The following is a 23758-nucleotide window of genomic DNA, read 5'->3' on the forward strand; positions in this document are numbered from 1 at the left end:
GGCTGGGAAACCAAAAGCAGATATTCACGTCTTTAATCTTTTCTGAGTACCAATCCCTCTGAAAACCGGTAGAATCTATGGATCCTCTCACCAGAAAAGAGAACTAACACACATTCAAATCAAATTTTTTTTTAAAATTTAAATGTATTTATTTTCAATGGAAGGATATTTGCTTTACAATATTGTGTTCATTTTTGCCATATATCAAAATGAACCAGCTATTAGTATATGTATGTTTCTGAAAGGTCGGGGCATGCCCCCGGGAAAGTGCTGCAAGGCAAATTCCGGAGGCTGGCTAAACTTCCAGGGGCTGGCCCCCTGCAGCCTGGTCCAATCAGGTACCAACACAGAGCCCTCGGACACTGACCACCGCTGTAGCCCGCGCTTTCTTCCTTATATGAAAAGACCTGGCCTGGATGCCTGCCCGGACTATATAAACCCCTCCCCACCCCTCATTCCTTGCAGACTCCCTTTGTCTCCTCACTCACCAGCCCCCGGGAGTTCTGCCGGAGAGCGACGCTTAATAAAAGGCCTTTACCACCGGTCCTTAGAGGCGACTTTTTTCCTCCCGCGGCGTTTTTCCTAACAGTTTCCTCCCTCGCGGCCCTCCCTCCCACATCTCACCCCATCCCACCCGTTTAGGTTGTCATTTGCTCCTTGCGTCATACTGAAAATTCCACTAACTGTCTAGTTTTACATATGGTAATGGATGTTTCAGGGCTACTTTCTCAATTCGTCCCACCCTCTCCCTCTGCCCGCATATCCGCAAGTCTGTTCTTAGCTCTTAGTGGTTTAATTAAAAAAAAAAAAAGATGGGGCTTCCTGTTTTTGGTCCCCAGGCCCCACCCTGACTTGCTGGGTGGAGAGTTCTAACCTTAAGCCCTGAATTAAAGGTGCCTTTGGTTTCTTTCTGGCTTGGCTCTGGTCTGTATCCAGAGTTCCTGTAAAGTTCTGGAGAAGAGGAGCATGTGCTCCAGAAGGTGGGAGTGGTCTCTGACTCTGGAAATTCTACTGCTGCCTCATTTGTTCCTGGCGATCAGCATACAAGGTACTTTCCACAAATTTTCTGCCTGTAACTGTGCACTGGAGGCCCAGTCAGATGGAAAAGGGAATATGGGGTGTGTCTCCACCTGAAGTGAAGTAGTGGCTCCAGGCAGCAAGTATTTTCATCCTGGCAGCAGGGTTGTGATAAGTTTGGGAGTCTTCCTTAAGCTTTGGAAAATCAGGCTCAATCTCTTTTCTCAAGGGGAAGCAACAAAAATAGAACTTTGGTGAGATGGAGAAGTAGTCCTCTCACACTTATTGCGATGGTTTCTCATCTGTGAAGTTTCTTTGCATTACAAATACCCGAACGCTGCATGGGTAGCTGCCACATTTTAGGCTCAGGGGTGCTGTGCTCCTTGGGGCATGTTTTGAGACCTCTGTCTATGCAAGGAGTTGTGTCATGAGCAAGAGTAAATAATGTTGTCATTGCTCCAGAGAGAAATCAAAATGGGAAAGTGCGGGGGTCCAGCCCCAGCAGGATCCAGGGGTACCCTCAGGATGAACAGCATCAGCGAGTGTGAGAGAGAGAAAGAAAGAGATCAGACTGGGATGTACAGCAAAGTCTGGCAGCGTTTTATTTTTCACCGTAGCTTATATACCCTAAGTTAGTACATTTCTAAGGGGAGGTGAAAGATAAGCATACAAAGTTTAGTTTAACATTATGTCAGTTTTGTCCTTCACGAAACCAGGGTGTTTTCTGCATACTTCTTTGTTCATGAGAGTCTTCTTTCATAGTGGACCTTTGTACATTGTCTTCTGGCCTTGGGGCCTATTAACATTTTATGGTCTAGGTGAAGGCAAAGCTGTTTTCCATAGTCTATTCTTTATTGTTCTATTTTGCCTTGAGTTTAGCAGAAAACAGAAAAGTTGCAGTCTCATGGTACAGCAGGTTGCAACATAGTAGAAATATAATCCTGTTAACACAAATGTCAGCCTTTTTGCAAAAGTTCCCAGCTAAATTTATCTAAAAAGTTTACCACACAAAGACTCTGTGGCTCTGATGAGGCAGCCTCTGTTTTAGCACTCTTGATTAAAATTAACAATTATCTGATTGTTTCCACACTAGGGCTAAACTCTTATTTTTCTAAATCCTTAACTATATTACAGTAGTTTTTACTGCACAACCTCAGCACAATAACAGCAATCAAACGTTGATCCAATAACCACTTTTAGAATAATATTTTTTATGTTCTCCAGTAGGGCTTTCTCACCCCCCGAAGGGCTCTGTGCCTATCAGGGCCTTTTGTGATCAGGTTCTTTACGCTGTTTATGATTAAGGTGTTGTGAGCAGTCATGTGCATTAGTACGCATCTGCCAAACAAGCCAGAATGCCAGCAAATGGGTTTTTACTTGAAACATTTCCTTCATTCCTGGCCCCTTCATAGGGAACCAGCATTCCAGGAGATTTATTAATTAGGATTCTATGTTGGTCTTTATTTAGTGAAAGAGGAGCAGGAGAGCTCTCGGCAGACAACGCAAAGATCTGCAACAGGACGAACAAGGACAACAGCAAGAGGGGGAGGCTACAGGGTGGGGTAGAGGCCAGGGTCAACCTGGAGAGTCCCTTGTAGCCTGAACAGCCTTGCGTTTCAGGTCTTCTCCTCATGACCGTGTCGTGGGTGGGATCTCCCATAGTGGCTCCCGACAGGAAAGGAAACTGGGGAAGGATGGCTCTGTCTAGGGTCGCTGAGTGGCAGTCTGAGCAGAGGCCTCAGTAGCAGGGAAACCCTGGAACATCTGTTTAAGAGCTAAGGTTCGTTCTGCCATGGTTGTGTTCTGATCCCCTTGTGTGGCAACTTTCCTTTTTCTGTTACAGTTGTCCAGCCCTCTACTACCTGTCTTTCTAGGTCAGCTGAGAACTGAGAGCTAAGCTATTGCCTTTCTCACTATTCCCCCTAATAAATACTTAAGTTTTTTCATTAAAGGTGTTTTAAGGTGTACTACTATGGAAAAAATGAGTAAAAGTGAGTTTGGGAATGGGAAACAAATATAACATTTTAAAATTATGATAGTATGTGACTCTGAGGCAGATGAAATAGCCATACTTAGAGGAAATCCTGTTGACTACTCATGCAAGGCCTCTCAGGGTGGCAGGACATTCGATCTGGTTTATGACTGGCTTTGGGGGAGGAAGAGATTTTTTTCTGCTCTTCTAGCATCTCTGACTGGTGTAAGAATTAAATTGACATGAGATAAGCTAACAAGAGAAAATCAGAGTTTAATATTGTGTACATGGGTGAAACCCAGAAAAACCAAGTAACTCGCTAAAATGGCTGAAGCCCTCATCTTAAATACCATCCTCTGCTAAAGATGAAAGAGAATGTTGAGGGTGACAGTTCTGGGAGGTTATCACGAAAAGCACAGCAAATAAGGGTAAGGTTGTTAGGCAGATTTAAGTTAGTTTCTTCGCCATTGATAAGAGTTTCTAGAGATTTGGTCATCTTCCTCTTCTGGTACAGAGGAGAGAGAGACACCTTTATTAATGGAGATTTCCCTTACGAATATAAATGTTTCTTACAAAAGGATAACTCGTACATCGTTTTCAGAGTGTTTACCATGTCTGCTATTTCCTTAGATAAGAACCCTCTTAAAACAATTAATATGCCAAAGAGACATATATTAGGGTGGCACATTCTGCTCCCCTACACTAAGTAAGAGACATGATGTCTTCAGGCCTCTCATGGCTGTGTGAGCTCCAAGGGGCTTAGTCAACTCATAGGTCACTAATATGACCTTGGGAGTAGAGCTGGTATGAGGTATTCATCCAATTGTTGGGAAAGATAGAAATGCCAAGAGAACCGGACTATTTCAGCTCTTTCTCTAGACATGAGGTCATTGTGTCTAAATCTCTTCACGTCCAGAGTATGCCTACAGATAGTTCTTTTATCTTCAATTTATGACTCCTTCACCCAATAACCTGGTGGCACAGTGGTTTTTTTAAAAAAAAATCCACCTGCCAATGCAGGAGATGTGGGTTCAATCCTTGGGTCAGGAAGATCCCCTGGAGAAGGAAATGGCAACCTACTCCAGTATTCTTGCCTGGGAAATCTCAAGGGCAGAGGAGCCTGGTGGGCAACAGTTCATGGGTCACAAAAGAGTCGGACATGACTGAGTGATAAAACAACACCCCATAACCACATTTCGTCTAAATTTAACTTTGCTGTTTGCCTTGAAGGAGGTGCTTTCTGTCTTACCTCTAGGCCTATACACATACCTTTCCTTCTGTCTAAAATGTCCTGCACTCCCGCTTCTCCAGCCCCTCCCATTTTTGTGTCACTTCCTCCTAGAAACCTCAGGTTCCAGGTTACGGTTGGTGAACTGCTTGGTTGTCTGTTTCCTTGAGCTCTGGGAGCACAGGGACCTTGTTCGTTGCTGAACCTAATACAGTGCCTAGCACGTGGCATGGGCTCAATAAATAATTGTTAATCCTATGAATGAATGACATCAAAGAACTTCGTTTCAGGCTATCTGTCCAGATCTTCCTGGGGGTATCATTATTCTTTCTTTCCCAGTAATGGATGTTTTTGTGGAGAAATTTGAGACGTATTTTGTAAATCTCCTCTTTTGGCCCTCCTCAGACTTGAGTTTCTCAGCTCTCTGATCTCTCGGCCCACTCCTCGCTAGCAGGCATCTTCCCTGTCTCCCTCTAGCACAACAAAGTGCACTAGAAATAGCTTGTTCTGGGAATCAGAAGACTTATGTTCTTTTTTCTTAATTTTACTTTTAACTGGAGGATAATTGCTTTAAGACCTATGTTCTGAGTTCTAAGCCATGGAGTTTCCTATAAATCGCAAAAACTTTCTGAGTCTCAATTTTCTCAACTCTATTATGGGTATAATGATATGCTCCCCATTTTTTCAAGGGGTTGTTATTAAGATCAATGAAATAAAGAATGTGAAATTGCTCTGTGATTGTGACCACATACAATTTGAGACAGATAAGAGCCAGGAATATCATAAGGAAATTCCAAAGCCCAGTGCTCTCTCCTGGCCACAGAACTGAATCTCTGCTTTTCAAACATCTTCAAACACATTTCCAAAATCTAACTCCTCATCTTTGTTCCAGCTCTCTATTGCTGTGTAATAAGCCTCCACAAACCTGGTGCTTCCTCACCATGCCTTTAGTCACTGCCATCTGGCTGACTAAATTCATGAGACTTCCCATCTCAGGAAATGGCACTGCACTCTGTTCATCTTGCCCCCCATGACACGCATCTTTTTTGATGCCTATTGATGTCTATTGATGCCTATTTGATGTCTACTGCCAAATTACTTCCATGAAAGGTTTGTACAGGTTTGTTAAACAGTTTATCTCACTAGAGAGCTGCACGTAACCCCATGTCAGTATCTTTAAAACACCTCTTTTGGTTCTTAAAATTTTATGAGAAAGCACATGACTTGCTTTAGAGTATTCAGAATTTCCCTTTTAGCACTTCTTTCTTCTTCCTGGGTAGACTCTTTTGTATGAAATTACTGCTTCCTTTGATTTGATTCCCCTCACCCACACCATTTTAGTTTTACTTCTCTACAGACAAGAAACATGGGTACGCATAGGAAAGGTCTGCCTCATTTATAAACTGCACATAAATACAGTTACTTTATCCTAAGCATTCAGACACATGAACAACTACTTCTTGTTAGAATTAAATCAAAGTAGTACTTTAAGTAGTTTTCTTAACTACTTCTTGTTAGAATTAAATCAAAGTAGTACTTTAAGTAGTTTTCTATCTAATAAAATATGGAATTGTTAAAAGGCAAATCAAAATATTTTTCAATGTACTTTAAAATTTAAAAAACATAAATATATCAGAAAAAGAAATATATATATATATATGAAAGTAAGTAGAAAGTCAAGAGATACCTGGAGAGGCTTTGGAGTACAAAATGAAGCAGGGAAAAGTCTAACAGAGTTTTGCAAAGTGAACACACTGGTCATAACAAATATCCTCTTTCAACAACACAAGAGACAACTCTACACATGGACATCACCAGATGGTCAATACTGAAATCAGAATGATTATATTATTTTCAGCTGAAGATGAAGAAGCTCTATACAATCAGCAAAAACAAGACTGGGAGCTGACTGTGGATTAGATCATAAAATCCTTATTGCAAAATTCAGACATAAGTTGAAGAAAATAGGGAAAATTACTAGGCCATGCAAGTATGTTCTAAATTAAATCCCTTGCAATTGTACAGTGGAAGTGACAAATATATTCAAGGGATTAGATCTGATAGACAGAGTGCCTGAAGAACTATGGATGGAGGTTCATAACATTGTACAGCAGGTGGTGATCAAAAACATCTCCAAGAAAAAGAAATGCAACAATGCAAAATGGTTGTCTGAGGAGGCCTTACAAATAGCTGAGAAAAGAAGAGGCATGAAAGGCAAAGGAGAAAAAGAAAGATACACCCATCCAAATGCAGAGTTCCAAAGAATAGAAAGGAGAGATAAGAAAGCCTTCCTAAGTGATCAAGTAAAGAAATAGAGGAAAACAATAGTATGGGAGAGAATCAAGATCTTTTCAAGAAAATTAGAGATACCAAGGGAACATTTCATACAAAGATGGCCAAAATAAAGTACAGAAACCGTATGGACCTAACAGAAACAGAAAATATTAAGAAGAGGTGGCAAAAAATACACAGAAGGACTATACAAAAAAGATCTTAATGACTCAGAAAACCATGAAGATGTGACCACTCATCTAGAGCCAAACATCCTGGAGTGTGAAGTCAAGTGGACGTTAGGAAGCATCACTACGAACAAAGCTAGTGAAAGGATGGAATTCCAGCTGAGCTATTTCAAATCCTGAAAGATAATGCTGTGAAAGTGCTGCACTCAATATGCCAGCAAATTTGGAAAACTCAACAGTAGCCTCAGGACTGGAAAAGGTGTTTTCCTTCCAGTCCCAAAGAAAGGCAATGCCAAAGAATGTTTGAACTACCACGTCATTGTGCTCATCTCACACGACTTGCAAAGTAATGCTCAAAATTCTCCAAGGGAGGCTTCAACAGTATGTGAACCAAGAACTTCCAGATATTCAAGCTGGATTTAGAAAAGGCAGAGGAACCAGACATCAAATTGCCAACATTAATTGGATCATAGAAAAAGAGGAGAATTCCAGAAAAACATCTACTTCTGCTTCATTTACTAGGGTTCATTGACACAGACTTTGACTATGTGGATCACAACAAACTTTGGAAAACTGTTAAAGAGATGGGAACACCAGACTACCTTACCTGCTTCCTGAGAAACCTGTTTGCAGGTCAAGAAAGCAACAGTTAGAACTGGACATGGAACAATGAACTGGTTCAAAATTGAGAAAACAATAAGTCAAGACTGTATACTGTCACCCTGCTTATTTAACTTATATGCAGAGTACATCACGTGAAAATCTTGGCTGGATGAAGCACAAGCAGGAATCAAGATTGCTGGGAGAAACATCAATAACCTCAGATATGCTGATGACACCACCCTTATGGCAGAAAGCAAAGAGGAATTAAAGAGCCACATGATGAAGGGAAAAGGGGAGAGTGAAAAAACTGACTTAAAACTCAACATTCAAAAAACTAAGATTATGGCATCTGGTCCCATCACTTCATGGCAAATAGATGGGGAAGAAATGGAAACAGTGACAGACTTTATCTTCTTGAGCTCCAAAATCACTGAAGATAGTAGCTGCAGTCATGAAATTAAAAGATACTTGCTCCTTGGAAGAAAAGCTACGACAAACCTAGACAGCGTATATTAAAAAGCAGAGACATTACTTTGCCGACAAAAGTCTGTCTAGTCAAAGCTATAGTTTTTCCAGTAGTCATGTATGAATATGAGAGTTGGACCATAAAGAAAGCTGAGCACCAAAGAATTGATGCTTTTGAACTGTGGTGCTCGTGAATACTCTTGAGAGTCCTTTGGACTGCAAAGAGATCAAACCAGTCATACCTAAAGGAAATCAACCCTGAATATTCATTGGAAGGACTGATGCTAAAGCTGAAACTCCAATACTTTGGCCACCTGAAGCGAAGAGTTGACTCATTTGAAAAGACCCTGATGCTGAGAAAGATGGAAAGCGGGAGGAGAAGGGGATGACAGAGGACAATATGGTTGGATGGCATCACCAACTCAATGGACATGAGTCTGAAGAAGCTCTGGGAGATGGTGAAGGACAGGGAAGTCTGGCGTGCTGCAGTCCTTGGGTTGCAAAGAGTCAGACATGACTGAGTGACTGGACAATAACAACGATAAAAGGAAAATATCAATGAATTTATCTGAATTTATTAGAAAATCCTCTGTAATAGACTAAACCACCACTTTGATATCTCATATTGTACTACAATGTCTGTACATTAATTTTTGCAATCTATATTATAATAGTAATATTAATGTATCTTTATTCAACTTGTGACTGAACTATAGGATCCTTTTAGAAAAGTAGAATTTTTTTCCCATTTTTTTATGGTTAATCAAGCAGTCTTTCTACTGTTTCTATCTTTATGTAGCTTTTTTTTTTTTTCCAAAATTTCATGTTCATGTATTTTGTTATATGCACACTACAAATTGCATTTCACAGATTTTAGTATTCCTGGTAAAAAATGAATGTGCATTTTAACAATACTAAAACACCTTTTATTTTATTTTAAGACAGCTTCTACAATTCTGTTAAGATCATCTTAACCATATGAAACATATTGACATTAGCCTAACACTAACTGAATTTGCACTGTATAATCTAGACTAATGAAAACTCTAGCTAGACCAGAAGTTTTCAAAGGAAAAAGAAAGGGGATGATTGCTATCTTCAATGAAAAAAAAGGTGATCTATTTTTAGTTTTAGTAGGTGGGAGCAATTTAACTCAAGGAAAAGTTATAAAAATTAAGGAAGGCTATTCACATTTATTTGTGAATATTTAATTGGTGAACAGAGAACTGGCACAATTTCAAACTGTTAATCACAGATTTCTAAATGCATGTTAACTAATGGATGTGTAAAATTATGCTTATCTTTTTTTTTTTTAATTCTATGTTAACGTTTAAAAGTTCTGTTGAAGTCCATTTTTATTTTATTTTTTTTTAATTTTTTTATTAGTTGGAGGCTAATTACTTCACATTTATGTAGCTTTTTAAGGCCACACTTTCATCAGATATTTCATAAAAAAACCTCACTTTTCCTTTTTAAATTAATTTTTATTTTATATTGAAGTATAGTTGATTTACAATATTGTGTTAGCTTCAGTGTACAGTGAAGTGATTCTACTATACATGTGAAAGTGAAAGTTGCTCAGTCATGTCTGACTCTTTGCAACCCCATGGACTATACAATCCATGGAATTCTTTAGGCCAGAATACTGGAGTGGGTAGCCTTTCCCTTCTCCAGGGAATTTTCCCAACTCAGTGATCAAGCCAAGGTCTCCCACATTGCAGGTGGATTCTTTACCAGCTGAGCCACAAGGGAAGCTATACATATACATACATTCTTTCTTTGTTCATATCCTTTTCCCAAAACTCACTTTTCCTTTGCTATTCTCAAGCATGAGTCTCAGCCCATTTGAGGCTGCTGGGTTTTTATTTCAAGGTTTCCCTTAGCTGCTTTTCTTTGATTTGTAGATATCTGAAACCATGAATGATATTCTCAGCACTCTTTTGTGTTGTTTCTTTTGAGAAACAACTTGCTGGGCAGTTTCTTCACTGCTCCTCCGCTGTATGTGTCATAATAGTCATCTTTTATTCCTTTATCCAGGACCCAACCATAAGACTTCCCTGGTGGCTCAGATGGTAAAGAATCTGCCTGCAGTGCAGGAGACCCAGGTTCAATCCCTGGGTCAGGAAGATCCCCTGAGGAAGGGAATGTTTACTGACTCCAATATTCTTGCCTAAGAATACCATGGACAGAGGAGCCTGGCAGGCTACAATCCATGGAGTTTCAGAGAGTTGGACACAACTAAGTGACTCACACACACAACCATAAGACAGGGCTGTTACACTGGCCCAGGTGGGCACATTATGATACTTAAGAAACACAGCTCATTGGTCAAAAGTAATTAAAAAGTAGCTCCAATTTCTACTTGAAGTCTCTCAAAAGATGTTAAAAGGAATCCAATTTGTAAGCTATAGCAATACTTCCTATCATGCACTTATCTGCCCTCTTCAGTCTTCTCAAACTATTCCATCTCTGCAGCTCAGAGATTCTCATTCTCTTGAGCCATAACATTATATAGAACCTCTATTTTCTAAACCAACCTGAGTGGTTTCTCGTAAATGTCAAACAAATCTTAAGAAGTAAGCAACAGGAGGGCTTCCTAGATGGCCCAGTGATAAAGAATCCACCTGCAATGCAGGAGACACAGGTTTGATCTCTGTCTGGGTCAAGAAGATCCCCTGGAGGAGGAAATGGATTTTCTTGCCTGGAAAATCCCATGGAAAGAAAAGCCTAGCAGGCTACAGTCCAAGGGCCTGCAAAGAGTCAGACATGCCTGAGCAACTAACACACACACATACCAAGCAAAAAGAAGCTAAGTGGGATAAAAAATATGACTACTTGGAGGTTATGAGGAGATGAATGGGAACACTTATGTATGGATTTTTGCCCCATCCATCCTATACTAAACAATAAATGTGAGCCAAGTATTCTGGGGATTCAAAATTGGTGTTTGCCTTTGAAATGTTCACAATCTCAGTGACTCTGTATCTGTTATAGTTTCTCCCTCCTCCTCGCATTTTAGTTTGAAGTTCTTTGGAACGTGTTGGGGATACCCTGGACAAACAAGATCTTAATGTTCTAAGTTCAGTTCAGTCACTCAGTCATGTCCGACTCTTTGTGACCCCATGGACTGCAGCATGCCAGGCTACCCTGTCCTTCACCAACACATGGAGCTTGCTTAAACTCATATCCTTTGAGACAATGATGCCATCCAATCACCTCATCCTCTGTCATCCCCTTCTCTTCCTGCCTTCAATCTTTCCCAGCATTAAGGTCTTTTCCAACAAGTCAGCTCTTTGCATCAGGTGGCCAAAATATTGGAGCTTCAGCTTCAGCATCAGTCCTTCCAATGAATATTCAGGGTTGATTTCCCTTAGGATTGACTGGTTGGATCTCCTTGTGGTCCAAGGGACTCTCAAGAGTCTTCTCCAGCACCACCATTCAAAAGCATCAATTATTCGGCACTCAGCCTTCTTTATGGTCCAACTCTCATATTCATACTTGACTACTGGAAAAACCATAGCCTTGACTAGATGGAGCTCTGTCAGCAAAGTAATGTCCCTGCTTTTTAATATGCTGTCTAGGTTTGTCATAGCTTTTCTTCCAAGGAGCAAGCGTCTTTTAATTTCATGGCTGCAGTCACCATCTGCAATGATTTTGGAGCTCAAGAAAATAAAGTATGTCACTATTTCCATTTTTCCCCCATCTATTTGCCATGAAGTGATGGGATCAGATGCCATGATCTTAGTTTTCTGAATGTTGAGCTTTAAACCAACTTTTTCACTCTCCTCTTTCATTCTCATCAAGAGGCTCTTCAGTTTCTCTTCACTTTCTGCCATAAGGGTGGTGTCATCTGCATATCTGAGGTTATTGATATTTCTCCTGGCAATCTTGATTCCTACTTGGGCTTCATCCAGCCCGGCATTTTTCATGATGTACTCTGCATATAAGTTAAATAAGCAGGGTGACAATATATAGCCTTGATGTACTCCTTTCTCAATTTTGAACCAGTCCATTGTTTCATGTCCAGTTCTAACTGTTGCTTCTTGACCTGCATACAGGCTTCTCAGGAAGCAGGTAAGGTGGTCTGGTGTTCCCATCTCTTTAACAGTTTTCCACTGTTTTTTTTTTGTGATCCACACAGTCAAAGGCTTTGGTATAGTCAATAAAGCAGAAGTAGATGTTTTTCTGGAATTCTCTTGTTTTTTCTATCATCCAATAGATCTTAGAAATTTGATGTCTGGTTCCTCTGCCTTTTCTAAATCCAGCTTGAATATCTGGAAATTCTTGTTTCACATGTTGTTGAAGCCTCCCTTGGAGAATTTTGAACATTACTTTGCAAGTCATGTGAGATGGGCACAATGGTGTGGTAGTTCAAACATTCTTTGGCATTGCCTTTCTTTGGGATTGGAAAGAAAACTGACCTTTTCCAGTCCTGTGGCCACTGCTGAGTTTTCCAAATTTGCTGGTGTATTGAGTGCAACACTTTCATAGCATCATCTTTTAGGTTTAGCTCAGCTGGAATTCTATTGCCTCCACTAGCTTTGTTCGCAGTCATGCTTCCTAAGCCCACTTGACTTCGCATTCCAGAATTCTGGCTCTAGATGAGTGTTCACACCATCGTGGTTATATGGGTCATTAAGATCTTTTTTGTATAGTTCTTCTGAGTATTCTTGCCACCTCTTCTCAATATCTTCTGCTTCTGTTAGGTTCATACCATTTCTGTCCTTTATTGTCCCCATCTTTGTATGAAATGTTCCCTGCTTTATTATTATAAAGCAGACTTAATTCTCACATGGAGAAACAATGTATATTATAACTGAATCTGAATCATAACTTCAGTCTATATGCTCTGTATTCTTTATTCCTCATTGAGTTCATCTTCATTTTTCTTTGCCCAAGGAAGTTTCAGGTAAGTTCTCTGGTGCTGGGGACTCTTTCTTATCATCCCATGTCCTAACCAAAGACCTGGTTTGTTTATCTTTTGTGCATGCTGATGTCTTTTACTAGATCTAGGTTATAGGTGAAAACCTCTATGAGAGTTGCTGCAATTTTTTTTTTTTTTTGGCCCCCTTCCGCCACATTCTACACTTTCAGATTTACATATAGGCATTCGTTCCTAAAAAATATATCATTAGTCTAGTCCTTATTTTACCACTGTTTTGGCACAATAAAGTAAGTTCAACGGCATGTGTTAAACATCTCAATAATTTATGCATAGTATAGAATTTATGGATACAAAAAATAATGTAGGTAATAATAATAAACAATACATGACATTCATTATCTACTAATTTTCCAAATATTATACTAAGTATTTTATGCATATTGACTATTTGAATTAATCAAATTATATTCAAAGCATTTTATTTGTGTAACTCTGGGTCAGGGTTCTTTAGAAAAAAAGAATCAATGGGATATATACAAATATACAGAATGAGTCTCATGCAACTTCCCAGGTGGTGCTAGTGGTAAAGAACTCGCCTGCCACAGCAGGTTAGACATAAAAGATGTCAGTTTGATCCCTGGGTCGGGAAGATACCTGGAGAAGGGAATGGCAATCCACTCTAGTATTCTTCCCTGGAGACTAGACAGGGACAGAGGAGCCTGGAGGAGTCCGTGGGGTCACACAGAGTCAGACACCACTGAAGTGACTTAGCACACACACATAGTTATGGAAGCATAATCCATATTCTGTACTTCTCTGGAGAAGTCCCATGATCTGCCATCTGTAAGATGAAAGCCAAGAAAGTTACTTGTGTAGTTTCAGTAGAAATCCACAGATCTGAGTATATATAGACTCACAATTTGAGTTCATACACTCTGTAATCTTCATTCTCAGTAGACTCAACTTCATTCATCCTTCCACAAAGAGGCTTCAGGGAAGCCAATGGTCTAAGCTGTAGTCCAAGTCCTAAGGTCCAAGGACCAGGGGCACTGATGTTCAAGGGTAGGAGAAGATGGAATACCCCAGCTCACAGCAGAAAGAAATTTGCTTTTATTCTTTCCTTTTTGTCCAATTCTGAGCCTTAGCAGTTTGGATGATGCTCACCCACATTGGTTGAGGGTGATCTTCTTTACCCAGTCTACCGATTCAAATGCTAATCTCTGCTAGAAAAAAACCTTACAGACCATCCAGAAAGAGGGTTTCACCAGCTATCTGGGCATCCTTTAACTCAGTAAACTTGATACATGAACTTCACCATCACAAACTCTGTAAGATAAATTAAAATGAAGGCAGAGAGGTCAGGTAAAACTCTCACAGTTACACAGCTAAAAAATGACAGGGTCAGGATTTGAACAGTCTAATTCCAGAGTCCATGTTCTTAACTATCATACTACAATGGCTGCTGCTGCTAAGTGGCTTCAGTCGTGTCTGACTCTGTGCGACCCCATGGATGGCAGCCCACCAGGCTCTGCCGTCCCTGGGATTCTCTGGGCAAGAACACTAGAGTGGGTTGCCACTTCCTTCTCCAATGCATGGAAGTGAAAAGTGAAAGTGAAGTCACTCAGTCGTGTCCGACTCTTTGCGAACCCATGGACTGTAGCCTACCAGGCTTCTCCATCCATGGGATTTTCCAGGCAAGAGTACTGGAGTGGGTTGCCATTGCCTTCTCCGTACTACAATGGAAATGAGTTTAATTAATAAGACTCATTTTCTGTCCTTAGGAAGCTTCTAGTCTGGTGATAAAGGCAAGTAATAGATACTAAATGGAGCACTTTAATATGATATGAGTTTTAAGATATAGGCATGAACAGGATGTTGCAGCTTTCCTTCCCCCTTCCTTTACCACGTATGAGTAATGATTTAAAAAAAGCCATCCTGGTAGATGGCGGTGACTTCCTACTTAGAAATAAAGTGGTTAATTGTGGGTTGTGCTATATTCTTCAGCATATTTTTGAGACTCTATGGAGAGTCTACCAAGGATGCCTAAGCCAACAGTTTTCAACCAGAATGAAGGTGGTAAGATTTTTGCCTCCCTGGGAGCATTTGGCATTGTCTGGAGACATTTTTTGAAGATCATAACTGGAATGATGTTACCTGCATCTAGTAAGCAGAGGCCAGGGAGGCTACTACACATCTTATAATACACAAAGACATCCCTGTACAAGGAATTCTCTGGCCCAAAATGTCAATAGTGCCAAAGCTGAAAAACACTGGCCTAGGCTGTCTATTATCACCACTGTTATTAATTCACATGGAAACAAACAATGGAATGAGAACAAGTCTAGAATACATGTCCAGTAATTTTGAAATCCTAAAGAGAATGTATGCTCCTGAAGAGGCTGTATGGTCTATGAGGTGAGAGACTCTGTCTACATTGCTGGTGCTGGAGCCTAGCACATGACCTGGCAGGTAGTCATTGCTCAAATATTGTTGCTTGGGCTGAATTGATTATGTCACAGAGATTATAAAGTATGGAATGGACCAATCAGAAGCACTGTGGAAATTCATGCCTACATGTGTCTGTGAATGCAACAGGCATAGGTTAAATGCTCCATAACTAACTGTTCAATGGATAGTTGAAAGGATTAATGACTAGGAACTTGAAAGACCTGGGAACATAGGTATTTTTAATCTTTATTCAAAAGAATGTTTTTGACATGTGGAAAGTAACAGCCTATGGGAAAACTCAGATGAACTTTTTGGCCAATCCAAAAAACAGGTGTAGATACAATGCTGAAAGGTATGAGGTTTTGTGTAACAGTATATGAGGTAAGAGTGATAGAGATTTTCCTCTTTCCTCTACTATTAGCTTCTTTTTACTGCTATTTCTCAATGCAGGAGACATAAGAGACATGGGTTTGATCCCTGGGTTGGGAAGATCTCCTGAAGAAGGGCATGTCAACTCTAATATTCTTGCCTGGAGAATCCCCATGGACAGAGGGGCCTGGTGGGCTACAGTCCATAGGGTTGCAAAGAGTCAGACATGACTGAAGTAACTGAGCACTCACTGCTCTTTCTCAGTCTATACATTTATACAGAGATTTCTTTCATTCACAAAAGAGTCAGCAGACCTCCCTTCACATTTGTTTTCTGGCTATCATCCTTTTCTTCTTGCCTTCATGAAACCAGGTCTTTTAGAACTGAGGCTTATACAATTAGGGGTGCTCTCATGAGAAAGAAATAGAACTGTAAATACAAATAGGAACAAAAATAAATGTAGTTAGAATGAGAAAAGAAGTCCCAATGTATCACAAGTTTTTAAAAAGCTGGCAAATAACAAAGATCACAAAAGCCAGAAAAATAGCACAATATTTTTATTAATAAAATGCTCAGTCTTCTATAATACTTTGCCCCTGAGTAACTCTTGTCCCCCTTCATTTCAAACCTTGTGTCTCCTTTACTTATGGCCTAGTGCTGTGTGTGCTCAGTTGCTCAGCCGTGTTTGACTCTTTGCAGCCCCATGGACCTGCCAGGCTCCTCTGTCCATGGAAGTTTCCAGACAAGAATACTGGAGTGATTTGCCATTTCCTACTCCAGGGGATCTTCCCAACCCAGGGATCGAACTTGTGTCTCTTGTGTCTGCTGCATCGGCAGGCGTATTCTAGCTGCCACTAATGCCAACTGGGAAGCCACTGCTAGAGAACTAAATTGAGCCACAGGGATCACAAGCACAGAGGGGAAATGTAACTTATAATTTTATTTGAAAATGTCCTGGTATGAGAGTAAGGGAGGGAGGCAGGGCCAGCTCAGTGTCCCTTTTCTTTATCATCTAGGGTAGAATTAGATGGATTATGAGCACGTTGCCTATCCCCAAGCCCACTTCTAAAGCTCTAACTTTCACTGAATTCCTGATCAGGGATCAGCCCCTCTGATAAAGATCATACTCTCTGCTCCCAAGCAAAAAATCTTTCCCTTCTTCCTTGTTCCACCAGCCCAGGCTTTGGGCCACTGGGCAGCTCTGCCTTCTTTAAAATGGGTCTCACTCATTCTGACTCTCATTGGCAGGCCCTACAAAATATGCAATCCCCGGTGGCAACGTGAGTCTACAAATCTCCAATCTGCCTAAGAACCACAAATCACTCATCTGGTTTTATACTACTGACCAGAAGATTGTAGAGTGGGAATCTGGTGATCCTAAGTACTTCGATACTAAATTTAAGGACAGGGCCACGCTTGATCTTAATAGTGGTACACTGCACATCCGCAAGGTCCAGAAGGAAGACAGCAGTACTTACCTCCTGAGGGTGCAGAAGGACACTGAAGACGAGGACGAATGGAAGATTCCACTGGTGGTGCTTGGTGAGTTAGGGGAACCAAAGGGCTAGTCCCTACTCTGGGGTCCCAGACAGATCCCTGGGAAGCTTCCTGGTGATTCTGGGGACTCTCCATGGGAGGGGGAGAGAAAAACCTCAGGACAGGCATAATCCATTTCTCCTGGAGCCAGTTCCACTTGGAAGTGAGTCTGGGCCAGCAGACCCCAAAGTAGATAACTTTGGGACATTTAAAACCTCTTCTAACATTAGAGAGTCTAAGATTTGAAGAGGAAGGAGACAATAAAGATGGTTTTCTCTCTATTCTCTTCATGTTCTCTTGTGGTCAATCCAAATAAGTTCTGAGTTCTTCTTCTTTTTTAATTGATTTTTTGGTTGTACTGAGTCTTCATTGCTCCATGCAGACTTTCTTGAATTGTGGCAAGTGGGGGCTACTGTTTGTTGCAGTGCATGGGCTTCTCATTGTGGCAGTGTCTCTTGTTGTGGAGCATGGGTTCTAGGCATGTGGGCTTTAGTAGCTGCAGCTTGCTGGCTCTAGAATGTGTGGGCTTCAGTATTTGTAATGCATGGGCTTAGTTGCTCTGCAGTATGTGGGATCTTTCCATACCAGGGATGGAACCTGTGTCCCCTGCATTGGCAGGCAGATTCTTAACCACTGGACCACACTTACTGGCTATGTGACCTTGGAGAAAGATCTTGACATCTCTGTCCCATTAGGTAAGATTCTGTTGATGGCAAGTAATGGAGACCAACGTGATATACCTTTAGAAAAAAGGAGAATTTTTTTTTAATGCTATGACTTCTTAAAGCAATGAAAGAAGTTTAGAAGAGTTGAAAGGACTGAAGAGGAGGAAGAATGAGACCCTGGCCCAGTCCAGAGCCTCTAGCCACTGGAATCTTTACTGTGAAAGTGGATCCCTGCCAGTACAGACCATCTCTCTCAAAGTCTAGGCTTTCATATCTCTTAGTTTAAATTCTCAAGAAAGAGAAACTGACTAGCCCGTCTTGGTTCGGGTATGTGGTTTAAACACTTATGGTCCAAAGATTCAACTTATAAGGCAGAAACTTGATTCTTGGAGAGACTGTCAATTATTAGAGGAGGAGGGCTAGGCAGACATCCAAGGGAGATGTGCCCCTCAGAGCCTTGGGTTCCTCATCATTTTGTGAGGATAATTATATCTTTTTAGGATTTTATGAGAATCAAAGTAGATAATGAAAATGAAAACACTTTTAAAATGCTGGAACTTCCCTAGTGGTCCAGTGGTTAGACTCTATGCTTCCACTGCAGGGGGCGTGTTGAATTCAATTCCTGGTTGGGGAACAAAGAACCCACATGCTGCATGGTGCAGTCAAAAATAATAAAATTATAACAAAAAATGTGCCAGAAGATCTTGTGTCTGATGAGGAGCCTTAAAAATGCTAAAATGCTGCAAAGAATGAAGAATATTGTATATATTCATGTCCCACCAACATGGGTCATGATGGTCCCTGGTCTAAGAGGCTAGAATTGCCTTCTTGCTCACTTCCTCCATATCATATGTCCTAAAATTGCAAGATGTACTAGCAACAGGAAATATTCAAATATTCCTATGGTGATTTTTAAAAAATAAAAAAGATCTGAAATATTCATCATTTACCAGATTTTGTGGCAAATATTCCCATCACAGCCAACTGTAAACTGCTAACAGTTTCATTTCACAACCAACTTGCAAAATTTCTGAATATCCTAAAAGCCATAAGCCTACTTGGCTTTAGTGCACTTGCCTCTGGATAAGGCTCTGAGGATGTGATTAGTGGAAGAATCACCCTTCTGTCCAGCCCAGGAATTTCTAAAGCTCAAAGGGGGCATCTTGGAACCAGACTGCTCCATCTGGCTCTGGAGTGCTCAGGGCTGAGCTGCTTACTATGGGAAATGCGGAAGGTTCATAAGACTTGAGGCCAGACGACAGGAAATGAATAAGCATATGAAGATTGTTCATGTAAAGTATGCTAGAGGTGTCCAGCAATGTGATAAGGTTTCACAGAGGAGATGGATCTAGAGTTCAGGAGGTCAGATTGGTAGAGCTTCCATTGCCCCTCACAGACATACAACCCAGAAGTCAGCTCTGATTGGGTCAGTTCTCTGCTACAGTTTAATCCTATGACTTCTGAGCTGCATTGATTCTGCAGGTGTTTTACCCTTGACCAGAAGGAAAAGACCTCAGAGGATTTCATGTAAAGCAGTCCTAGTCAAGGAAGGAGCAGATGATGGGATTGTATCTCAATCCATTTGCCTGGAGGATGAAAGCAGTGATGATCCTGTGACCTTCAACATGCATACATCACCCTCAGCAGAAGCGCATACTCATAGATGATGGCGCTGTATCTTCCTAACATTGTGCTGTGAAGTAGGGTCATTTTATACATGAGAAGGAGTGCAGAGGGTTAGTTGTCTTGCCTCTCAGAGCCACTCTCTCAGAGCCAAGTCCAGGACCCAAGCTTGTCTCACTGTAAAGTGAGTATTTTGTCTTTTCTACTGCATAACTACTTCATCCCTACATCCATCCATCCCTACATCCATTCACCTTTCCCTTTAATCAGAATACCTGCTCTGTGGCAGGCACTGAGATACGAAAGTTAACAGATGCAATTCATCACTACCAGCTTACACTGGGAGATCCATGAGGTTCTCTGTAGTTCTGCCAGAGTTCAGGAAAGGTGTAGAGTGGTATCTCTTACCCCAGGATTCTCATTGTATCTGAGCCCAAGAACTCTTGAAGGACTGACTGATGGGCTAAGGTGCCAAATGTGGGTCATTGCTAGAGAAGGGGTCCTAAGTAGCTCAGACAGTTGGGATATCAAGTTCAACTCTAGCTGATCTCTGTGCTAAAATCTCTGCTGTTCTTTCTGGCCCACAGATGGACATAACTCCATTTTGTTTCTGGGTAACTGGCTCCCCCTGCTGGACCCAGTTTAGCTTCACGCCAAGGAGTAGCTCTTTCGCTCTGAAGCCTACAGAGGTCAAAGCTGCTCACTAGCTCCCTCTACAGGGCCCTCTTCTCCATGGCTGCCCCTCAGGACCGACCTCCGCACTTCGTTGGCTAAACCCTCCCAGCATAAAAGCTTCATAAATGCATAAACCCATTGTCTCATCTTATAACATCTTTATCTTCAGACCCTGTACCGAAGCCTGTCATAGAAGTCAATAAGATAAAGGAAGAGAACAGCTGCCACCTGTTCCTATCCTGTGTGATCCAGGGCCAACTTGTAAACTACACTTGGTATTGGGAATCCGGGTCCTTTTCAAAACAGCTACAGAACAGTGTGCTTGAAGAGGTCTACACGCCACAAAACTACTCAAAGTCTTATACCTGCCAAGTCAGCAATCCTGTAAGCAGCCAAAACAGCACGATCAACTTCACTTCATTCTGTGTACAGGGTAAGAGACATTGCCAAGGGAGCTGAGGTGGGCCCTTGAATGAAGACAAGTGTGGGGATCTTTTCCAGCCGCCTGTCATAGAGTTTGATGGAGAATCCCAAAGGCACTAGTGAGGTGTGGTAGACTTGGATTCTCCTTGTGTCTCTGACACGGTCTCTCAGCAAGCTTCCCTCACCTTTGTGGAGCTCAGGGTCCTCACCTGCAAAGGGCTCTCATGTCCCCTTTTCCCGCCCTGCTTTAATAAGCGCATGGTCCTGGAATCTGAGGGCAGGGTCCTTGCAGGATAATCTGAGATTTCAAGGTGAGTAGGGAGGAAAAGGGCAAGTAGAGGACCAGTCCAGATACTGTTGTGCAGCAACATAAATGTGTTGCTGGTAGACAGCAAAGGAAAGAAGGGCTAAGTGGATGAGCAGGAGTGAGGAGCAAAAGAATGAAGGGCCGAGTGGATGAACGTGAGTGGGAATGAGTGGTGAACAAGAGAGCCTGGCCCTAAGACTGAGATTTTCTGCTCTTCCTCAAGTGTATGCCCCTTGATAAAGTTGAAAAGGCAAACTCTGGGTTTCATGTTTCATATTTCTCTATCTCCTGGGAGGCCCCACTCAATACAGCATCACTCCTGGCTCTCTCTCAAGCCTACACAGGTCCCATTGTGGAGTAGCTACGATTATAGATTTTGGAATCAATCACACTTGGGATTAATCCTGTGACTATTACTCATTAGCTAAACAAGTGACTTAGCTTCTCCAAGTCATGTCCTTCTTAAATAAGACAAAGTAATAGTTCTTATCTCGTACTGTTATGAGAATTAAGTTAGACAATACAGGTAACTACCTAGCACAGTACCTAAGAAGCCTCCAATGAGTGGTAGTTAAATTAGACCCACGAAGTACTTTTAATTCTAGAGACACTAGGGATTTGGGGGGCCACTTGATAAATCTGAATCACTCTCTTCAGCATTCTAGGCCCTGTACTCTCCACACCCCTGAAATCACATCCCCAAGCCCTGGTGTATAAATCTCTCCAGAATAACTCATACCTGTGGTGCCAACAGTTACCTGAGATCCTTTTCATGCCCAGTCACCTGGGATCGTGGCTCCTGGGGACATGGCTCTTTCATGGTCTTCCTGGACCCAGTCTACTCTGCTCACCTATGCTGATTTCTTTACCTCTGCTCCCACACATGAACTATAGAAACTATAAGTTCTTCTGTGTTCTTCCCAACCAACTGGTCATGTCTCTTCTAGTCTTTCATGATACGCCCTGCTTTTCCACCACCAAAGACCCAATACAAGACTTTGGTGTCTGACCATGAGACCACTAGTTGGCTGGGTGGTTCTAAAATCACCTTTATATCAATACCATATCCTGAGATCCAGAAAAAGGAAGAGACACAGTCCTTGTTCTTTATAGAATGAAAGTGACTGCCCATTCACAGAGAGGATGAAAGCAATAATACATCTCTTTTTTGAAGGTCTAAGCCCATCTTGTTACTTTTCAGTTACCTAAATTATCCTCGAAGAGCATCCTTAATTCCCCTTCCATAATTTATCACTCTCCTCTCCTCCTCTCCCCTGCCCTGCACTTCTCTATCTCTTAATTTCCCTTTCTTTTTTTCCTTCCCCACCGAGTTGGTACTGATGGTTGGTAGTGTGGAGAAACAGGCAATCCTTTCTTCCCTAAACTTAGCACACAGTATCATATGAACTACTGCACTTGAAGGTCTGCCCTACTTAACTGCTGTCCAGTGTAGGAGAATGATTCTTTTCTAGACCCGCAGACATGCCAAGATAATCCTCATGTACAGGACTCAGCTAAGCCAGTAATATTTAAAGGGTTTCTGTATTCTTTATACTTTATATCTGGGAGATTGAGCTCTTGCTCATCTGGGAAAAAGGATGTGCAGGGCACACTGTGTCTGGATTCAGAGAGGAAACTCATTCCCTTGCTACAGAAGCTCCCATGCTAAAGTCCAGCACCCCTTCCCCTTCTCAACAAATTAATCAGGACACCTAAATGTTTTGCATTTTCTTACTCTTTCAGCCTCCTCCTCTGGAGTAGCTTGGATGGCAACTTGGCCAGTGATCATGGTAACCACTCTTCTCAATCTCCTATGGACCTGAGAAGAGCTAACTAGAGTGAAACTTCAAGAATGCAAGATCTTGCCCTCATTAGTAATCAGCTGTTAACCAGGACAGAAGCTCTATCTATATGGAATAGGGGAAAGGACTGAGATGTCTAAAAGAACATTCAAATAAATTTTTTATAATCACAGTAATATTTTATTTTTATATTTTCTAATTGTTTTTCTAGCATACATATGTGCTTTCCCACCAAAAATGGACAGAATGTATTCTGCAATGGACACCAAAATGGACAGAATGTATTCTGCAATGTTTTCTTATTTCAATAAACAATGATATAACTGTCAAAATTGATTGTTTAATTCTAGGATCCAAAAAACCCATCAAATCAACTAAGCTCTCTCACCATGGTCTTTCATTACAGGATGGCAAGAGCTCCCAGGCCCACCACCAACATAACAACAGGAATTTTTGCTCTTTGTTTGCCTCCTCTGTGGTTCTTCATGGGCTTGGAGCTGATAGGGCCACTAAAAGATAATTTTCCCTTTCAACAAACTCTCCTACCACAGATCACTTCCTCTTTACACCAAACCAACCTTACCTCTCCCTCCCCTTATCACTTCTGCAGGAGAGACAATACTGTGTGTTCATCAAACCCTTTCATTTTCTTCCTAGACTTTGATGGTTAATTTTATATGTAAATTTGACTGGGCCACAGAGGCACTCAGTCATTGGTCAAACCTTATTCTGGGTGTCCCTGAGGGTGTTTCTGGGTGAGATTAACATTTGGGGGTCTGGGGGGGGTTGGGGGGCGGGGTGGGGGACGGGGGTTGGGGCTCACCATATCAGTTGAAGTCTAGAAAGAACAAAAAGGCAGGGGAGACTTTCAAGTTAATGGAGGAATAAAACGGGGAGACCACCTTCCCCCCAACACATACATCAAAAACTCATGTGCATGTGAAACAGCTTCTACAGAACATCTTCTGGATGCTGGCAGAGGATCCCAGACTTCCAAAAAGGCAAACCAGTCCCCTCAGAATGAGGTAGGGGAAAAGATAAAGACGAAAAGGGAGACAAAGGATATCAGGTTGGGGACCTGCACCCCCGGGGAGTGAGTAGTGAAGGAGAAAAGCCCGTACACTAAGAAACCCCCTCACAGGCTGGGTCAGCTTTGGAACCTCAGAGGCCAGCGAAACAGTACACGCTCAGAAGGCAAAACGGAGAGAGCTCACCACAGAGATCATGCGGAGCAGCAGTTCCCAGCTGAGAATAGGCTCACTTGCTCATGCCCGCTGTGGA

The 23758-nt window shown here is 41.6% G+C and overlaps 1 protein-coding gene across 1 annotated transcript; it reads left to right on the forward strand.

Annotated features, from left to right (window-relative positions):
• The first annotated feature begins 857 nt into the window (after positions 1-857).
• CD48 (CD48 molecule) lies at positions 858-22809 on the forward strand. The gene is made up of 4 exons (XM_043878059.1): positions 858-1048; positions 16695-16988; positions 20115-20378; positions 22419-22809. The coding sequence occupies exons 1-4, from the start codon at positions 967-969 to the stop codon at positions 22496-22498; spliced, it is 720 nt and encodes a 239-aa protein (XP_043733994.1). The 5' UTR covers positions 858-966; the 3' UTR covers positions 22499-22809.
• The last annotated feature ends 949 nt before the right edge of the window (positions 22810-23758 follow it).

This window comes from Cervus elaphus, chromosome 20 (genome assembly GCF_910594005.1).
Source record: "Cervus elaphus chromosome 20, mCerEla1.1, whole genome shotgun sequence".
NCBI lineage: Eukaryota > Metazoa > Chordata > Mammalia > Artiodactyla > Cervidae > Cervus > Cervus elaphus.